Source organism: Montipora capricornis, chromosome 13 (assembly GCF_036669925.1).
Source record: "Montipora capricornis isolate CH-2021 chromosome 13, ASM3666992v2, whole genome shotgun sequence".
NCBI classification, from domain to species: domain Eukaryota; kingdom Metazoa; phylum Cnidaria; class Anthozoa; order Scleractinia; family Acroporidae; genus Montipora; species Montipora capricornis.
This window is the reverse complement of record NC_090895.1, coordinates 30,949,908-30,964,907: the sequence shown is the minus strand read 5'-3', so window position 1 is coordinate 30,964,907 and position 15,000 is coordinate 30,949,908. Positions and strand designations below refer to the sequence as shown.

At 40.2% G+C, this 15,000-nt stretch overlaps 3 protein-coding genes across 3 annotated transcripts in view; all 3 read left to right on the top strand.

The window, feature by feature from the left end:
* The window catches only part of LOC138028450 (coiled-coil domain-containing protein 39-like), an 18,946-nt gene extending 12,406 nt beyond the window's left edge, over positions 1–6,540 (top strand). Inside the window, exons 14-25 of the mRNA XM_068875991.1 lie at positions 83–172; positions 269–361; positions 858–929; positions 1,039–1,111; positions 2,213–2,277; positions 2,353–2,469; positions 3,332–3,423; positions 4,148–4,195; positions 4,324–4,479; positions 4,948–5,550; positions 5,864–5,970; positions 6,199–6,540. Coding sequence (XP_068732092.1) covers positions 83–172; positions 269–361; positions 858–929; positions 1,039–1,111; positions 2,213–2,277; positions 2,353–2,469; positions 3,332–3,423; positions 4,148–4,195; positions 4,324–4,479; positions 4,948–5,550; positions 5,864–5,970; positions 6,199–6,323 — 1,641 coding nt within the window. The 3' untranslated portion in view covers positions 6,324–6,540. The remainder of the gene's footprint in view (positions 1–82; positions 173–268; positions 362–857; positions 930–1,038; positions 1,112–2,212; positions 2,278–2,352; positions 2,470–3,331; positions 3,424–4,147; positions 4,196–4,323; positions 4,480–4,947; positions 5,551–5,863; positions 5,971–6,198) is intronic.
* A 4,029-nt stretch (positions 6,541–10,569) lies between these two features.
* Positions 10,570–13,649, top strand: LOC138029263 (cytochrome b-c1 complex subunit 6, mitochondrial-like). Its single transcript, XM_068876976.1, has 3 exons — positions 10,570–10,714; positions 11,118–11,375; positions 13,395–13,649. Exons 1-3 carry the CDS (start codon positions 10,661–10,663, stop codon positions 13,425–13,427), a joined length of 345 nt encoding a protein of 114 aa, XP_068733077.1. The 5' UTR covers positions 10,570–10,660; the 3' UTR covers positions 13,428–13,649.
* Positions 13,650–14,381: 732 nt separating this feature from the next.
* Positions 14,382–15,000, top strand: part of LOC138028746 (DNA-directed RNA polymerase II subunit RPB1-like) — a 21,002-nt gene continuing 20,383 nt past the window's right edge. The window contains exons 1-2 of the mRNA XM_068876348.1: positions 14,382–14,700; positions 14,885–15,000. The exon at positions 14,885–15,000 is cut by the window's right edge and continues 157 nt beyond it. Coding sequence (XP_068732449.1) covers positions 14,620–14,700; positions 14,885–15,000 — 197 coding nt within the window. The 5' untranslated portion in view covers positions 14,382–14,619. The remainder of the gene's footprint in view (positions 14,701–14,884) is intronic.

Sequence of the window (15,000 nt, the reverse complement as noted above, 5' to 3'; positions counted from 1 at the left end):
GATTCCCAATTTTGTTATGTTGTGCTGTGAATTTGCAGGTTATTTTTTAAAACTTACTTTCAATAATATGTGCATCATTCAGGGAGCTCGTGCAGCCAGCAGGAACTTGAGTAGCAAACTTCACAAGCTTGATCAGGAATCACTCAAGCAGCAAGAAATCATATATATGCAGGTTTGCTTAAAAGACTGTACTAATAAAACTGTGCTTTTATCGTTGTAATATTCATTTGATTTATATGTGCCTTATATTCTTTTGTTTGTTTGGCAGGATTTCCAGCTTCAACAGTTGGAGCGCAGAATAAGCCGGATGCAGGGAGAGAGGAGTAATGAAGAAAAGCTACAACTTGAAGCCAGGATTAAGGTGAACTTTAGTGTATTGATTAGTTAAACTGGAGCTGCAGCTTTTTAAAATGGTGTATTGCCGTGTTTCAGTTGATGTTTAAGACCATTTTAAAGCAGTGTAACTGTGTTGCTCCTGGCAAAGTTATCCAAACCCCAGTCAGCATGCATGGGGCAAATTATATTAGTTGTGGCCAAGGCCTACACCTTGCAATGGTAGTTAAATTGAATTAGTGCTAATGTTTTAAACAACTTGGCCCTGGTCATTAAATAAAAATGATGATGCTCAAAGTTCTAACTGAGTCGTTAATTGTGTAGGGCTGTACAATTTTGGTTAACTGTATAAATTTTGATGCTGCAATTGTAAAGAGCAATACTGAGCTTTTGACTCTGCTAGGGTCATGTTCAGAGTAACCTGACTTGAGCCTTGTCCAGATCACCTGAATGTTTCATTTCCCTAGCTGTCTCTATTCAGGGTCAGTTTTTGGGCTCAACGTTCTTTTCTTTTCTTTTTGCAGGAATTGATGTCACAAATGGAGGAACATAACTCAACTCACACACTTCTGAGTGCTCAAATGAAGAATCTTAATGTGAGTGTTAAAAAAATACGGTGCATCATTGATGGGAAGAAAAGAGGTGCATCTTCAGGCTCTTTGAAGGGATTAGTTACACAATGATATTCCCCTTCGTTTTCTTCAGGATGATCTCCGCCGTGCCAACCGGGATTTGGGCAAAGGAAAAGAAGACATGAAAAATCTCACAAGCAAAATTGGTAACCTATCAATGTTAATAGCACTTAAAGTATTTGTTTTGAAAGAGCTTTGTTCTTGCATGAAGAGATGACAATTTCCGTCTCAGTCATTCATTTCAATAGCGAGAATGTACCGTTTCAACAATTTCAGTCCTAGCGGTATAGCGGAACAATAATTGTCACCCGGACTCAGTTAAACGGCTTAGCTCCCCGGAGGCTCCGATAATTCAGTGGTTGAGCGTCCGAAGTAGTAATCGGAAGGTCGTATTTTGACTCGGTTTTTCCGAGTATCTGGAGTATCTGCGAGTCACCATTGAAACCATGTCATCTCTTCATTTGATCTATCGACGGGGCTTACAATTTCCACCTCAGGCCTCGTCCACACTATGCCGGATAAATTTGAAAACGCAACTTTAGGTGCGAAAACGGAACAAAAGTTTTTCGTCCACACTACAGCGTTTTATCGGCGGCACAATTGCTTAATCTCGCTTTGAGCATGCTCGCAGTAAGTAGACATTCGAAAATTTCTCTCCATTCTTCAGCGACAACCACTTCGTTAACAAAGTTGTCTCACCACGCACTCGTTCTGCCAGGTCGAGTCCAGAAGCGTCTCTGCTTGTAAGGTTAAGAGCGTCGCGTCGCTTTCCTAGTATCCTTTGACACCAATGATTGTCTTAAGTTATTCCTGATTCTCTGGCGTACAATATTCATGTGAATTGAAGCAATACTTAACTCCAAATAAGCGATTAAAGAAGAAATTATTGCCAACAACACAGAAAACATGATAAATCACATGACAAAATGACGCAAGCGTATTCAAAAAGTTCCGGATACGAAATGTTTTCCGTCCACACTAATACAAAAAAGTTGCGTTTTCAAATTGTTCCACTCTGGAGAGCGTATTCAAAAAGTTCCGTTTTCGCGGATCTATTTATGCGGATATGTGCGTTGTAGTGTGGACGGAAGGCCTAACCGTAACAATAAAGCTGCGTTTTCAAATTTATCCGGCATAGTGTGGACGAGGCCTCAGTCATTCATTTCAACAGCTTTGTTCTTGTTGCAGTACTTTCTTTTGTTTTGAATTTGAAATAACTGAAATTTCATAACACACTCTTTCCACAGAGGAGTTGAATCTTCACAATGACAGTTCAGAGCGTGAAAGGAAGAAAGTTGTAGCTTTAAAACAGGTTTGTTTCTTTTTTGTAGTTGTCTCTTTCCAAAGTGGTGGAGGTTTTTCTTATTTTGTGCCATTGTTCTTGTAGAATCTTATGGTAGATGAGAATATCTTGAAGCTGGAAATCAAAAGACTCCGAGAAACACTGAGCAGTAAGGCAGATAACGTGCTTAACCTAGAGAAGAGAAAACTACAATTAGAGACGGTAGGTATAGTGTATAAAACTGTTTCCATTATTAAAAAGAACTTTTCCGAATCAAGAAATTCAAGGACAAACTAGTGAAGTGCAAAATCAAAGAAAGGTTGACTCAATTGAGAGGTACGTCCTCCAAGATCTGATTATGAAAAAAACTGACTTGCTATTCAACAATGCTTATCATCAGTTCATTATTACTTTTGAAATAGTGTCGACATTATGAAGCTTAAAGAGAGCCTGACTCGCCCCCTTTTCATTTCGCGCCCACATTACTTCAACCTCCATTTTAAGGGCCCCCGAAACTCTGAATTCCATGACTGTATAACGTAATGTTTCCATCGGACATCAAATGGGCTATATAATTCTGTTTTCCACGGAAAAATAACCTATGCTTATGAGAATTTCAGTGCCAGGACAATAGTGTCTCAAATAGAGAAAAGATACTTAGCAATACAAAGACAAGTTAAAAGGGAAAACAAACCCATCTCCGGTTGCCATCCGTGGCTCAAAAACGTCGCATGCTTAAACTCCCTATTGTCAAATATGTTCTCGCTAACAGTTCCAACGATCATCTATTAGGGTTAGGGTTAGGGTTAAGCTCTTTTCCTTGTGACTTGTCTTGTCGCTACCACCTTTATATTGCTAAGTATCTTTCCTCCTTATTAGATAATTGGGTTAAAAGTCTGGGAGACACTACTGTTCTGGCATGCAATCAATGATCAATTCCAACATAAACGTTTAGCCTTTTTGTAGCGTCACCCTCCTGAGGATCCTGTGCCATCTACCTTCCCCTTTGTTGCGAGAGATCGTATAAATCCTTTCCTCAAAGTAAACGTAACCAAAACCCTTGCTTATTTTCCGCGTTTTGCAGGCAATGCATCAACGTCGGCATGAAATCGATACCCATAAGGACATGTTGAAAGCTCAGATAAAGTCAGCTGAAGAGGAAAGACAGACAGTAAGGTATGAAGAAATAAAAGGTGGCTTTCTAAAGATCCTGTGTTGCTCAGTGGGTTTGGCAGTGAACCACTGAAATTCAGTATCGATAGGGTCGACGGCTGATATTTGTTAAATGGGTTCAAGTGTACAAATTCCAAAACCCAAATCTTGCCTGTTAGCAAGAAGTCTCAAACGTAGACGTTTTTTGTCGGAAAAACTTAAACACTGCGTAGGAAAATTGCGAGCAAGCTTTAAATCTCCTTGATCGAATGATTCGGGATCACGAACTATCCGGCGCAAACGAGCGTTTTCAGTTTTTTAGTAAGAAGAGGGAACTATTTTAATACAATTCCCTCTCGTTTGTGATCATCGAAACATAGCTGTCGCACGAGAACCCTTTAGAGGAATGTTTCCGTACATTTTATGTGCAAAGAGCAGGGGATGAAAAACTCTAATATATTGCAGGTGGTTTCCAGCCAAACTCTAGAGACACAAATAACAGTGGCGAAATTTACAACTGCTGGATGACGGAAAAAAGGAGCTGATGAGAGATCTATTGTTTGACGTAACGCACAAACGACCTACTGATTGGATCAGCTTAGATTACATACCCCAATGCATCCGAGAGGAGCACTTTACGCGACGGCCCGTGTCTTGTCCTGTTGGATTGCATTTTTCTTGTACCTCCAAAGTATGTCACTTTTCTTTTTGTACTTATTAATGCCGTCTTTATTTCCTTGTCATGTAGCTCTGAACTTCACGAACGGATATCCAAGATCGACAAATTAAGAAAAAGGTAAGTTTTCTTGTTTGTGACCACTTCCCAGCAAAAACGGTTCTGTCCTTGCAATTTATGTGGCATTTTGGGGAGTTGTTTCGTTGTGTGCGGGTTTTGTCAATGTTGAGTTTATATACACCATGCAGGTATGAGATTCTAATGATATCCATGGCGCCACCTGAAGGAGAAGAAGAGAGATCTCAAGCTTATTATGTCATAAAAGCGGCCCAAGAGAAAGAAGAACTGCAGCGAGAAGGTGATGAATTGGATGCAAAGATCAGGAAAGCAGAGAAAGAGATCAGGTGAAGAAAACGTAAATCGGAGCCTTTACGGGTTGGGGACCAGTAATAGCGCAGTGGTGATAGCATTCCCCTGCCATAAATGTGGCCCCAGTTTGATTCCTTGATTCGACGGGCCATATGTGGGTTGAGTTTTTTGTTAGTTCTTTTCTCAGCCCAGAGAAGTTTTTCTTCGAGTTCTCGGGTTTTCTCCTCAGTCTCCATGCAGTGGCCAAAAGCCAACATCTCTAAATTCCCATGTATACGGATCGATGCATGCAGGACCTCCCTTAAAAACCGCCTCCGGATGAATGGAGCTTTCTGGGCAAAAAAAATGTTCCGAATTTAACTCCCTGTTCTGAAGATTACCATCGCTATTTCCTCTGGCCTCCTTACTTAGGGGAAAGCACCCAGTGAATCTTCGTTCGATTCTTTTTTCAATTCATGTGAAATTCAAGTGACTAGTGTAACTTGCTTTGTTTCCTTTTCCAGGGCGTTGGAAAACACTTTGCGGCTGATGAACGGTCGTAACGAGACTTATAGAAAGAGCTTTAATAAAGTGGATGAGATGAGCGAAGAGTTTGATGAGAAACAACGCTTAGAAGACCAGATGCGTGCGGTGATGGACAAATATAAATACAAACGGCGACAAATACGCGAGCTACAGGAGGACCTGGGCTCTATGCAGAACACACTGGACAACTTATCTGCAGACGAACAAGCCTTGGTTGAAGTTATCACTGAGAAACAAGCCAAAACAACAAACTTGCAGAAAGAACTGGACGATCAAAAAACTAAGAAAGACAGAGCTGCTCGGGAGGCCGCTAAAATAGCTCGTGCTGTAAGAAGCGCAAAGAAAAGTTCGGGGGAACTCCAAGAGGAGAAAGATATGGATCTGAGAGAGTTGAGGGAATTTAATACACGAACAATGAAACAGATGGGTGAGGTGCTGCACAATTACCCGGATCTTGGACCCAGTGTTCAGCTTTATTTCAGCCAGGCCGGCCTTCCAATGCCTCCTTCCCCAGGACCAGGGTCCTCCCGGCCAGTGTCATCTCGCAGCTCCAGGAGTTCGGGATCACTATCATCAGCGAGGTGAAAAGACGCGCAGAAATGATTTATGCTCGTACAGCTCACTGAGCAAAAAGAAGACCCTTTTCTCCCCTTAACCAGTCCAATCCCTAGAATAAGTTGTCCAATAATCCACGGTTAAGTGCTCAATCACCCCTTGCAAGTCAGACTATATGTTCCATGGCTGGTACAACTTGTACCGAGGATTGCTTCAAAGTGGCTCTTTTAAAAGCTCATTTGAGTCGTATTTACGATTGCCCAGCCGGGTAGTTTAGTCGTATCGGGATTTATCTTTGTTCAATTGAAGTTACTTATTAAATGCTTACTCACCCTACAGATCTGATATATCCACCAGTAGCCGACGAGGTGTTGGTACAGTAGATATTGGAGCTTTGGCTCTGACAGGATCAGCGAGTCCAACTGGAGCGGGAAGTCCCAAACAAGGTTTTTGTAACTTTATTTTATTTTTGTCGGTTTTCTCATTCTCTTGCACGGTTTAGGAATATTCTCTTGGCACCACACTGCATAGCGAAAGGACAAGTAGACTGGTTAAAAATCTAGAAATACGCAAAATTAAAGCCGCAAAAGAATGTTGAACAAGGTTTGGTTAACGTTGCAACATTAAAAATTAAAAATCTCTCAAACTGAGTATTTTTTTCATTTACTTTCCAGTTGTCTCATCTTCAAGTAGTGCACGTGGGAAGAAACAACGTTCTAGGCCAGGATCCGCGGCTGAATCCAGGGCCTCTTCGCGAACCAGCAGCGCCGTTAGTCGTCGAAGTACAGAGCAACGTTAACTCGTTTAATTAACAGAATTCCCAACGCTTTTCTAATGTCAAAACTGTGGACATTCCTGATACATTCTGTTTTGTAAAAAGAATCTGCAAATAGCCGCTTATCATTTGCAACTTTATGAAAGCTGCCACTATGGTGAAAGTGTTTATTTTTGACTGAACGATATCAAATCATTGATATGCATGGGTAATAAAGTCGAACTGTAAATTTTCCCATTGGAGTGAGTGTGTATCTTGTTTGATAGGAACAAGACCGAGTCTTTGAACAAACGCTTGGCGCTTGATGTGCAATAACGCAACTGAAAGCAGCAAAACCAGGGAGCCATATAGTATTTGCTCTTTTTAAACTTTAAAGTTCCCCTGTGATAAAAAAATCACTTCCTTCAGATTTTGAAAGTGTGTTTGCTTAACACCTGTCTGGCAAAATTTTGAGCTTTGATTTCTACCCAAAGGCCATTTGCTTTGAGTGTAAGTTTTGGATTTCACGGTCCACCATTACTCACGTTCAAAACTGACCGATTGGACCTGACAGGGTTGGATCCAGGGAAAAGTGTCATCAAAGGTTCACCAGCTGAAATTTTCAGCTAAATACGCAAAACGTCCAAAACTCCCATGCTGCATATTAATTCTGCGATGTACACACTCGTAGCATTCTTAAACTAGATGCTTCTGTGAAGCATACACTGGCTTGCCTGTGATACGTGCTACAGAAAATCAGAAGGCACTGAATTGTGTGGTATTGAAATACAGCATTCCAGTCTCTGAAGAATAACAAATAAAAGAGAAGCGAGAAATATTGGCTTCTGGGCTGACATGTTGATAATTTTCAAGTTCCCTCACAACTTCTTTTCACCACAAGTGTGCCCTAAGAGCATCCGAAAACTTTGTAATACTAAACTTCACCGAAGTCAAGCCCTGTTTCGCGGGGTTAGTGTTGGGATCGATGGGAGACCAAAACAATAAACCCCTCATAAAAAACAGAAACATCTGACCGAAAATACTATTAACGCTAGCAAATGCGAACTCAGCAAGGTACAGATTCTGGTAGCTTGCTTTATGCAAAACAAATATTGATGAAAAAGCAAATAAATATTGATACACAGTTTTCAGAAAGAGCAGAAGGAAGTTCCCCGGACGGTCGATCGAGAATAAAATATTTACGACATGAAAACAACATTAATTTTGAACCGTGAATATAGAATATAAAAAGTTACGATCAGTGACAAACATTTTGGGAGATTTTTGCTACGTTCAAGTAAATTGCAAAATCGAAAGTGACATGGCCGGAATTCAGCGGGCGCCGTGATTAAGTTACCGCGGCATGGAGCAGGGTTTGGAACGTTACCAACCATATGGGGGGTGTAATATGGTTGGTAACGTTCCAGCCTTATATGGCGGCATGTTTACTCGCCAAACAGTGAAGCATCTGTGTCAAATGATGGCAAGATACCGGGTTTTTGTAAGTTTCTTTTTCTGTCAAGTGTTATAAAGTTTGACAATGAAATGAGCGAAGTCAAAACAAAGATCACAATCGCTCAACTCTTGTTTATGCAAAGTCAAAATTTACTCTCCAAGACGCGTACGACGTTATTTATCACCAGGTAATTCCATCATTTTGGAAATAGCAGCTACTTTATTATTCGTCTGCGTCACAAGTTTTCACTGATTTTGGGCCTCATTTTGTTGAAACTCAAGCACGCTTCCAACAGGCCTGTGAACCCTTCCTTCTTACAGAGCAATACTAAAAAACTTCTCCCATATCACATTTGAACCTTAAGCTCGAAAATTCAATACACAACATGATATCATAATTCACAAAGGCAGAAAATACCACAGAATTTTCCAGCGAAAATTTTATTGAAACAAACAACATATTTGCTCTTAGAGGTGAAAACCTCTTCCTATTTCATTGCGTGCGTGAAGACAAGAAACTCAATTGTGTCAAATTACCATGTACTTCAGGTAAATGCAGCTCACTTTGATTTCGTCTCGACGGGCGATAGATTGTTGTCGAAGTCCAGTACTCGTCGCTTTTGAGATTCATGCCTAGTTTATCCAACTGACTTTCCATTATTGAGCTCCATAAGGGTATATTTTGTTTAAGGATCCACTAAAACGCCATTCGCGTTGCATGACTTTCGACGCCATTGCAGGCTAAGTTGATGATTCTACTGTGTCCACCAGAGAAATCTACGCATTTCCACTACCCTCTCGATCCTAAGAAAATGCACAAAGGCACCACTCACCCGAGGAGTAACAGGCAAGACTTTTACCGACACGGAAAAAAATACTAAAACGGAAATCTACCTATTTTCCGACTGGGTTCCCATAGGGCAACCCAGTAACAAGTGAGCCTTTGACGTCATTTTCTCCTCGATCCAGCTCCCTCAAGATCTTTAAGTTAGTAATGGCGGACCATTGAATAGGAAAATTCCAGTGAAAATGAACAGGTGTCTTTTTTAAATCAAAGCTTAAAACTTTGGTCGCTTAGTGTTTCGTTAACACGATCAAAAGAAAAATAAGAATTAGTTTTTTGGTCCCAGGGGCACTTTGAGATTAAATGTTTAATTTTTGGAGTAGTTTTTATCTATTATAAGCGGTCTTCCCACATAACATTTCCAACATCATGAACGTTATAAAGTACGCTGAAAGTACAGTGTCAATCAATTAAAACCCTTTAACTCCCAGTGCCTAGTGGCCACTTCTGGATTTACGCTGTCTGAAGCCGGACAATTTTACTGGTCAATGGGGGTCACCTCGGGCCTTATAGGCCCTCCTCTGCCAAGGATAATGAGCGCTGTATAATAAAATTTCCAGACCCCAACAATTTAGAAGCACAAAACAGGCTTTAGGGTACAAGCTTATAACGTAAAAATGGGAGGGGGGAGGTCACAATGCGACTTTAAAACTTAAGCTGGTTGATTTTTAATGCGATTTAGCTGCCTTTTTTCCACCATGAGTGAAGCCATTTTGCACCTCTTTTTTATGGTAGGTTGAGATAGTTGCAATGACGGAAAGCACGTGAAGAACATCTTTCTTTTCCTTGATTTTGCCGAATTGAGTCAATTGACCGGGTTTGGTTTTTTTGACATGTGGCTTACCAAAGAAGAACAAAGTTAAAAAAATACGGAGATGAGAAATTTGGGCGATTTTTGCCATACATTGCGAAATACTGGAATGCGAACAACCCGTACGTAATGAAGCAAGCTTGTGTACACTCGCTTTACCCTGCGTGGCCGGCGTAATCGTGGAAGGGGAAGGGGAGCGAGGGGGATTGCCCTCTCCCCAATCCTCCCCGCTCCCCTTCCCCTTCCCCGATAACTTCGCCACTTCACACGATCGTTTATTTGTGTGTTGAATAAAACTGATTCTTTTATTATCCAATATCAAAAATGCCATAATACTCTTTGTTTGTCCCTCACAAAGTTTGCATGAGCATTGTTTTTATCATAGGCAGCCCAAGCTCGCGTCACTACAGACAGCCGTTGAGAATTTAAACGCGTTGTAAGACTTTGTATGGGAAAATACAGTCGATTATAAAGCCTAAAAAATGCTCAATTTAACGTTCCTTCAATAAAATGAGTCAAAATGACTCACCTCTGCTGTATTCTTGTGCCTTTTGGAGTTCATTTCACAGTTTCGCGAAGTCCGTGTTTTCAATGTTCTAAGACGAAGTCAAGGCTGCATACTAAGATTTCGACCGTTGTCAGCTCAGAGGCGGTTTGCAACTCGAAAATCCATCCCAGCCAAGACTTTTTCACGCAAACCTAAAGCCACATCATTTGCGAAACTCCATGAATGTTTCGTAGTCAAAAATACCCACGCACTTGGCTGAAAATGAGCATTTTCTGCTTCGATTTCCACGATAGCTGATGAATTTAACTGCTTATGATCGCCGCACGAGACACGGAGCTTGGGTCCGAGGTCAAATTAACTCCACCCGATGAGGTACAGTCATTACAACACTTACCCCATCCCCACAGCGGCTTCTCGTAACCATGGAGCTGTTACGAGAAGCCGCTGTGGGGAGGCTTTAGGCTTTATAATCGACTGTATTTTCCCATACAAAGTCTTATAACGCGTTTAAATTCTCAACGGCTGTCTGTAGTGACGCGAGCTTGGGCTGTCTATGGTTTTTATTTTCTCTTGTGGGACTTATAATGTGTTTCGCTGGCATCGTTCCACGCGTTGGTTTGATCTTGGGAAATTGTTCTGCACGAATTTCGTGCCCACTGTGACTATCTACCCATGATCCTTTGTTTTTTGCATGGCGGTTCGGAGGTCTAGTACCAATAAGTCTCGGAGAGAAAGCTTGTGACTAAGCGAGTTTTAATTTTAGCATGGGTTTAGGAGAGGAAAAAACTCTTATGGGCGAGGAGATCGTCGTTGAAAAGGTAACAAATATATTTGTCATCAGTTCATTTATTAGGAGACCCAAAGAGTTGGTTAGACGATGGCCGTCTAATCCATTAGTGAACAACCGGCGCCTGGCTATATTTGTAACAGGGAACCAAAATGCATTTGGTCGATTCAGCTACCATCGTGCCATATTCATGAAAAAGGCCGATAATCTCCGTCAAAAGGCTACCTTTTAAACGTCATTCCTTTTACATTTTTGTGGCCATGTTAGAATTCGTCTATCTCGCATCTTAACTTTTTAGAATCAATATTGTGACCAAATATAAAAATAACCATTACTTTGTCTTTTTTTTTACCTCCAGAGTTATGTTATTTACTGGTGTAGAAAATATTTTTTTTCATTTTTTTTTTTGCTTTGTTTTTTAATTATTATGCAAGGCCAACGATTCCGACCCTGAAGATGAGGGTGAAGAGGAGACCTCTGATAATGATGGTGATGAAGAGGAAGAGGATGAGGAAGAAGAGGAATTGGTTGACCCAGCAGAGAGCATGCGTGAATCATGTGCTGAGAAAGGGGAATGTGCAAAATTGTTTCAGGAGTTGGAAATATGTAACCAGCGAGTTGCCAGCAAGAGCAAGACAGAAGAGACGTGTGTCCAGGAGTTGTTTGATTTCCTAGAGTGTCGTGATAAGTGTGTAAGTTCACTGGAGTGTGAGGGTTGGTGCAGGGATCCATACAATTTATCTTTCAAACAATAGCCTTCTAGCCACCCATAACTGAATATGCATACCAGTATGAGGTAATAATCACACACAGTGCAAGGGGTTTGCACCAAGCTTATCTTTGAATTTAAATCAAACTCTTATGACTTTGAAAATATACTCAAGGTATAGAAAGGTACTAAGATGGGAGTAATCCTCACTACATTAACCTAACAAAAGATTTATGGTTGTATGCCCAAGCTAGTAAACAAACCACAGCAATAAATGCTTTTTAATGATAGTTCAAATGATAGTTCATAGATCTGAAAGGATTGGCACAAATCAGCCTTAACTTTAGGGTAAAGGGGAGATTGATACACAGAACAAATATCTTATCAGACAATGTCACCTTTGCGTTTGACTACACATCTTGCTTTGTAACCTGGCACGTTGTTTTTGTTATCAGTTTTCTGCCAATGTTATGTCTATTTTTCATCACCAATTAGGCTTATTGTTTTAAAGTTTTCTGATCTTCCTCAGTGGTTCTTCTACAAAAGCCACGTTTTTTATGTACAACTATTCCCCAGGTAGGAAGGTTAGAAAAACTCTAAAAGGGTTGAGTTTACTTGCTCAATTCCAAAACTTGCCAGATCAGCTCAAAAAGTGGGTAGACAGGAAAGAATAAGTGTGTAACACTCCCAGCTACATGGTGCACCGTTTGTTTCAAAATCATTTATTAATGTGATTTTGTATCTTGTAACAACACATGTACTATGTTTAGCCCTGGTATTAGTTTTTTATGATGCAATAATTATTATTGTTATTGCCTACCCTGACCTTGATATCAATTTCCACGGTGATTAAACATTCTCTATCTCAACATCAATTTTCCACTATGATGAAACATTTTCACATTTGTACCTCGATATCAACTCACTTCTACGATCTAACATTTTCTGCCTTGATATTAATTCACAGCAGCGTTAAAACATTCTCTACCTTGATATCGAATTCAATGCCGTAATGAAATGTATTCTAACTCAAAATCAATCCACTGCTGTGTTGAAACATTTTCTACCTCGATATCAATCGACTGCCATGATGAAACATGGTACTGAATTGATATTAAGGAAGAAGATGCTGAGTTAGAAAATATTTCATCGCCATTGTAAATTGATATCGAGGTACAACATTTTACATCACAGCAGTGACTTGAAATCAAGACAGAAAATGTTTATTGCAGCAGTGATTGACACCAAGGAAGAAAATGTTTCATCACGGTGGAAAATTGATATTGAGGTAGAAAATGTTCCATTGCGGTAAAAGTAGACATCAAGGTCAGCTTAGACATTGTAACAATAATAATATTATCACGTTTAACAACTAATACTAAGGCTAAAATAAGTACATGTGTTGTTACAAGATATGAAATCGATTTAATAAATAAATTTGAAACAAACAGCACGTCATATAGTTTAGTTTGTCTTGTATACTTGACTTTTGATTTAACCCATTCACACCTGAAGCTCCCCCAATCGGTGAGTAAAATTGTCAGGTGTTAGCCAGGTTAAGTGTCACTTTCAGGTGGGGAGGGGTTAACGAAGGGTTTAAAGAACATCTGGTGAATTTCAACTATTCCCACTTCCCCCCTCGCTCTCCTCCTTTCAATGTTGACTACTTAAGTTTTCAGCATTTTTTTGTCTTGCTAGTAACATTGATAAGGGGAAGAGACTCGAAGAGAAATTTCATATCTCCGGGCGGCCATGTAATATCCTCTATATCTCCCACACTGCAGCCCCCCTCCCCCCTTATCAATGTTGCTAGCAAGACCTAAAAAATGCTGAAAACTCAAACAGTCAACATTGAAAGGAGGAGAGCGAGGGGCGAAGTGGGAATAGTTGAAATTCTAGATACCGCGGGTATTGCAAGTTAGAAAAGGTGTTTTTTCTTCACGTGTGAAGATATCATGTTTATGTGCGATAGCTCACTTCAGTATTCTCTTTCTTCTTGCAGGTTTCACATAGTTTGTTTTCAAAGTTGAAATGAGGGGCATTTTACTGATCACCATCTGGACACTTGAAAATGGCCACCAATCTGTTAATAATGTTCTAAACTTGTTATTTAACATTGAATGTACTTGTTTTGGGAGCAATTTTGCTTGTGTTTCTGTTTTGAAATATTTGTGAAATGCAATTCATTTAAATGCAAGGAAACTCTGAGTACTGTCTGGACAGTAATGTACTTCTGAATAAAGTATTTTTATTGAAATCTTTTAAAGTATCCCTCTTTGTTTTTTATCTTGCGTATTTACGTTCTCAAAATCATCAAATTTTAGCAAAGGCTCTGAAACCTCCACATCATCTTAAATGAAAGAATGAAAATATAATTTTAATTAAAATGACAATAACATTTCTCACAGACAGAAAAAGTGTGCAATAAAAGTATAAGACATCAAGATCAATTATAGGGGAAATCTCTAAGGTGTAAAGTATGTTTACACCTCTTTAGAAGCCTGAGCAAAAATATAGAATACAGAGTCTCTTCATAGCATATCAAGTGTCTGTTTCACAACAAATGCTTCAAAAACGTTCATTCATATATCAAATTGAAAGATAAACAACCAAATTTCATTTAATTTGGAAAATGTAAATAATAGGGCACTGATTAAAGACGTACCAGGTAATAATTGACTAGACAGGTTGTCATGTTACTTAAAATAGCATATTCTTTGTTACTGTGTCCTCCTAAAGTCCCGAGTCTTTCCCCGACGTGTAGCGAAAGGCAGCGAATTTGCTAACAACATCAATGTCCGGTTTATTTATACCCCCTACCCAGAGGAAAATAGCCTGCGAGCAGGCTCTCTCCCAGTCCCTCAGAGGGCCTGCTTGCAGGCTTGGAGGAAAACAAGCACATCACGTGTCAATCCCTGCCCCTGAAAAATGCGGTTGCCCCCGCACATGTGGATTTGCTATATAAACTGGCGAGAACGGCGTGCGAAGCGAAGCGCTTTTTGGTTTGCTGCGCTTAGCGAAGAACAAAAGCGAACCTTCTTTGCGCTCTCTGTTTTGATAATAGGAGCAGAGTGAGTGTGGAAACACGTCAAAACAAATTAAGAGAACAGCGCTGTGAGGTGAAAGCTCGGTTCATGGTGTAAGTTGTCCGAGAAGACAGTGCTATCTTCTAAAAACCTGAGCGATTTTGTCGATTACCTCATCGGCCATATTGTTCAAGTAAAATCATGGCTTATGTGTCGGGCTCTCCGGCCCCGCTACGGGACGTAAAATTGGTACAGTTTGGCGTACTTAGCCCAGACGAGCTTGTAAGTATATTTTATAGGTTATTTTTGAGACAAAATCAACCAGATTATTCAGTTTCCTTGTAATTACTGGTTTGGGGCGGAATACGTGCTAGGCTCACGATTTCGCTGTTCGTGAAAACGTTTTGGTTTAGTGACCAGTTCACCTAATTTGCTCATTTCGTAACTTAGTTTTCGTTTTCATTAGAAACAAATGTCTGTAACGACAGAAGGAGGCGTAAAATATTCGGAAACAATGGAAGGTGGTCGACCAAAGTTGGGTGGCCTCATGGATCCAAGACAAGGCACCATCGATCGTTACTC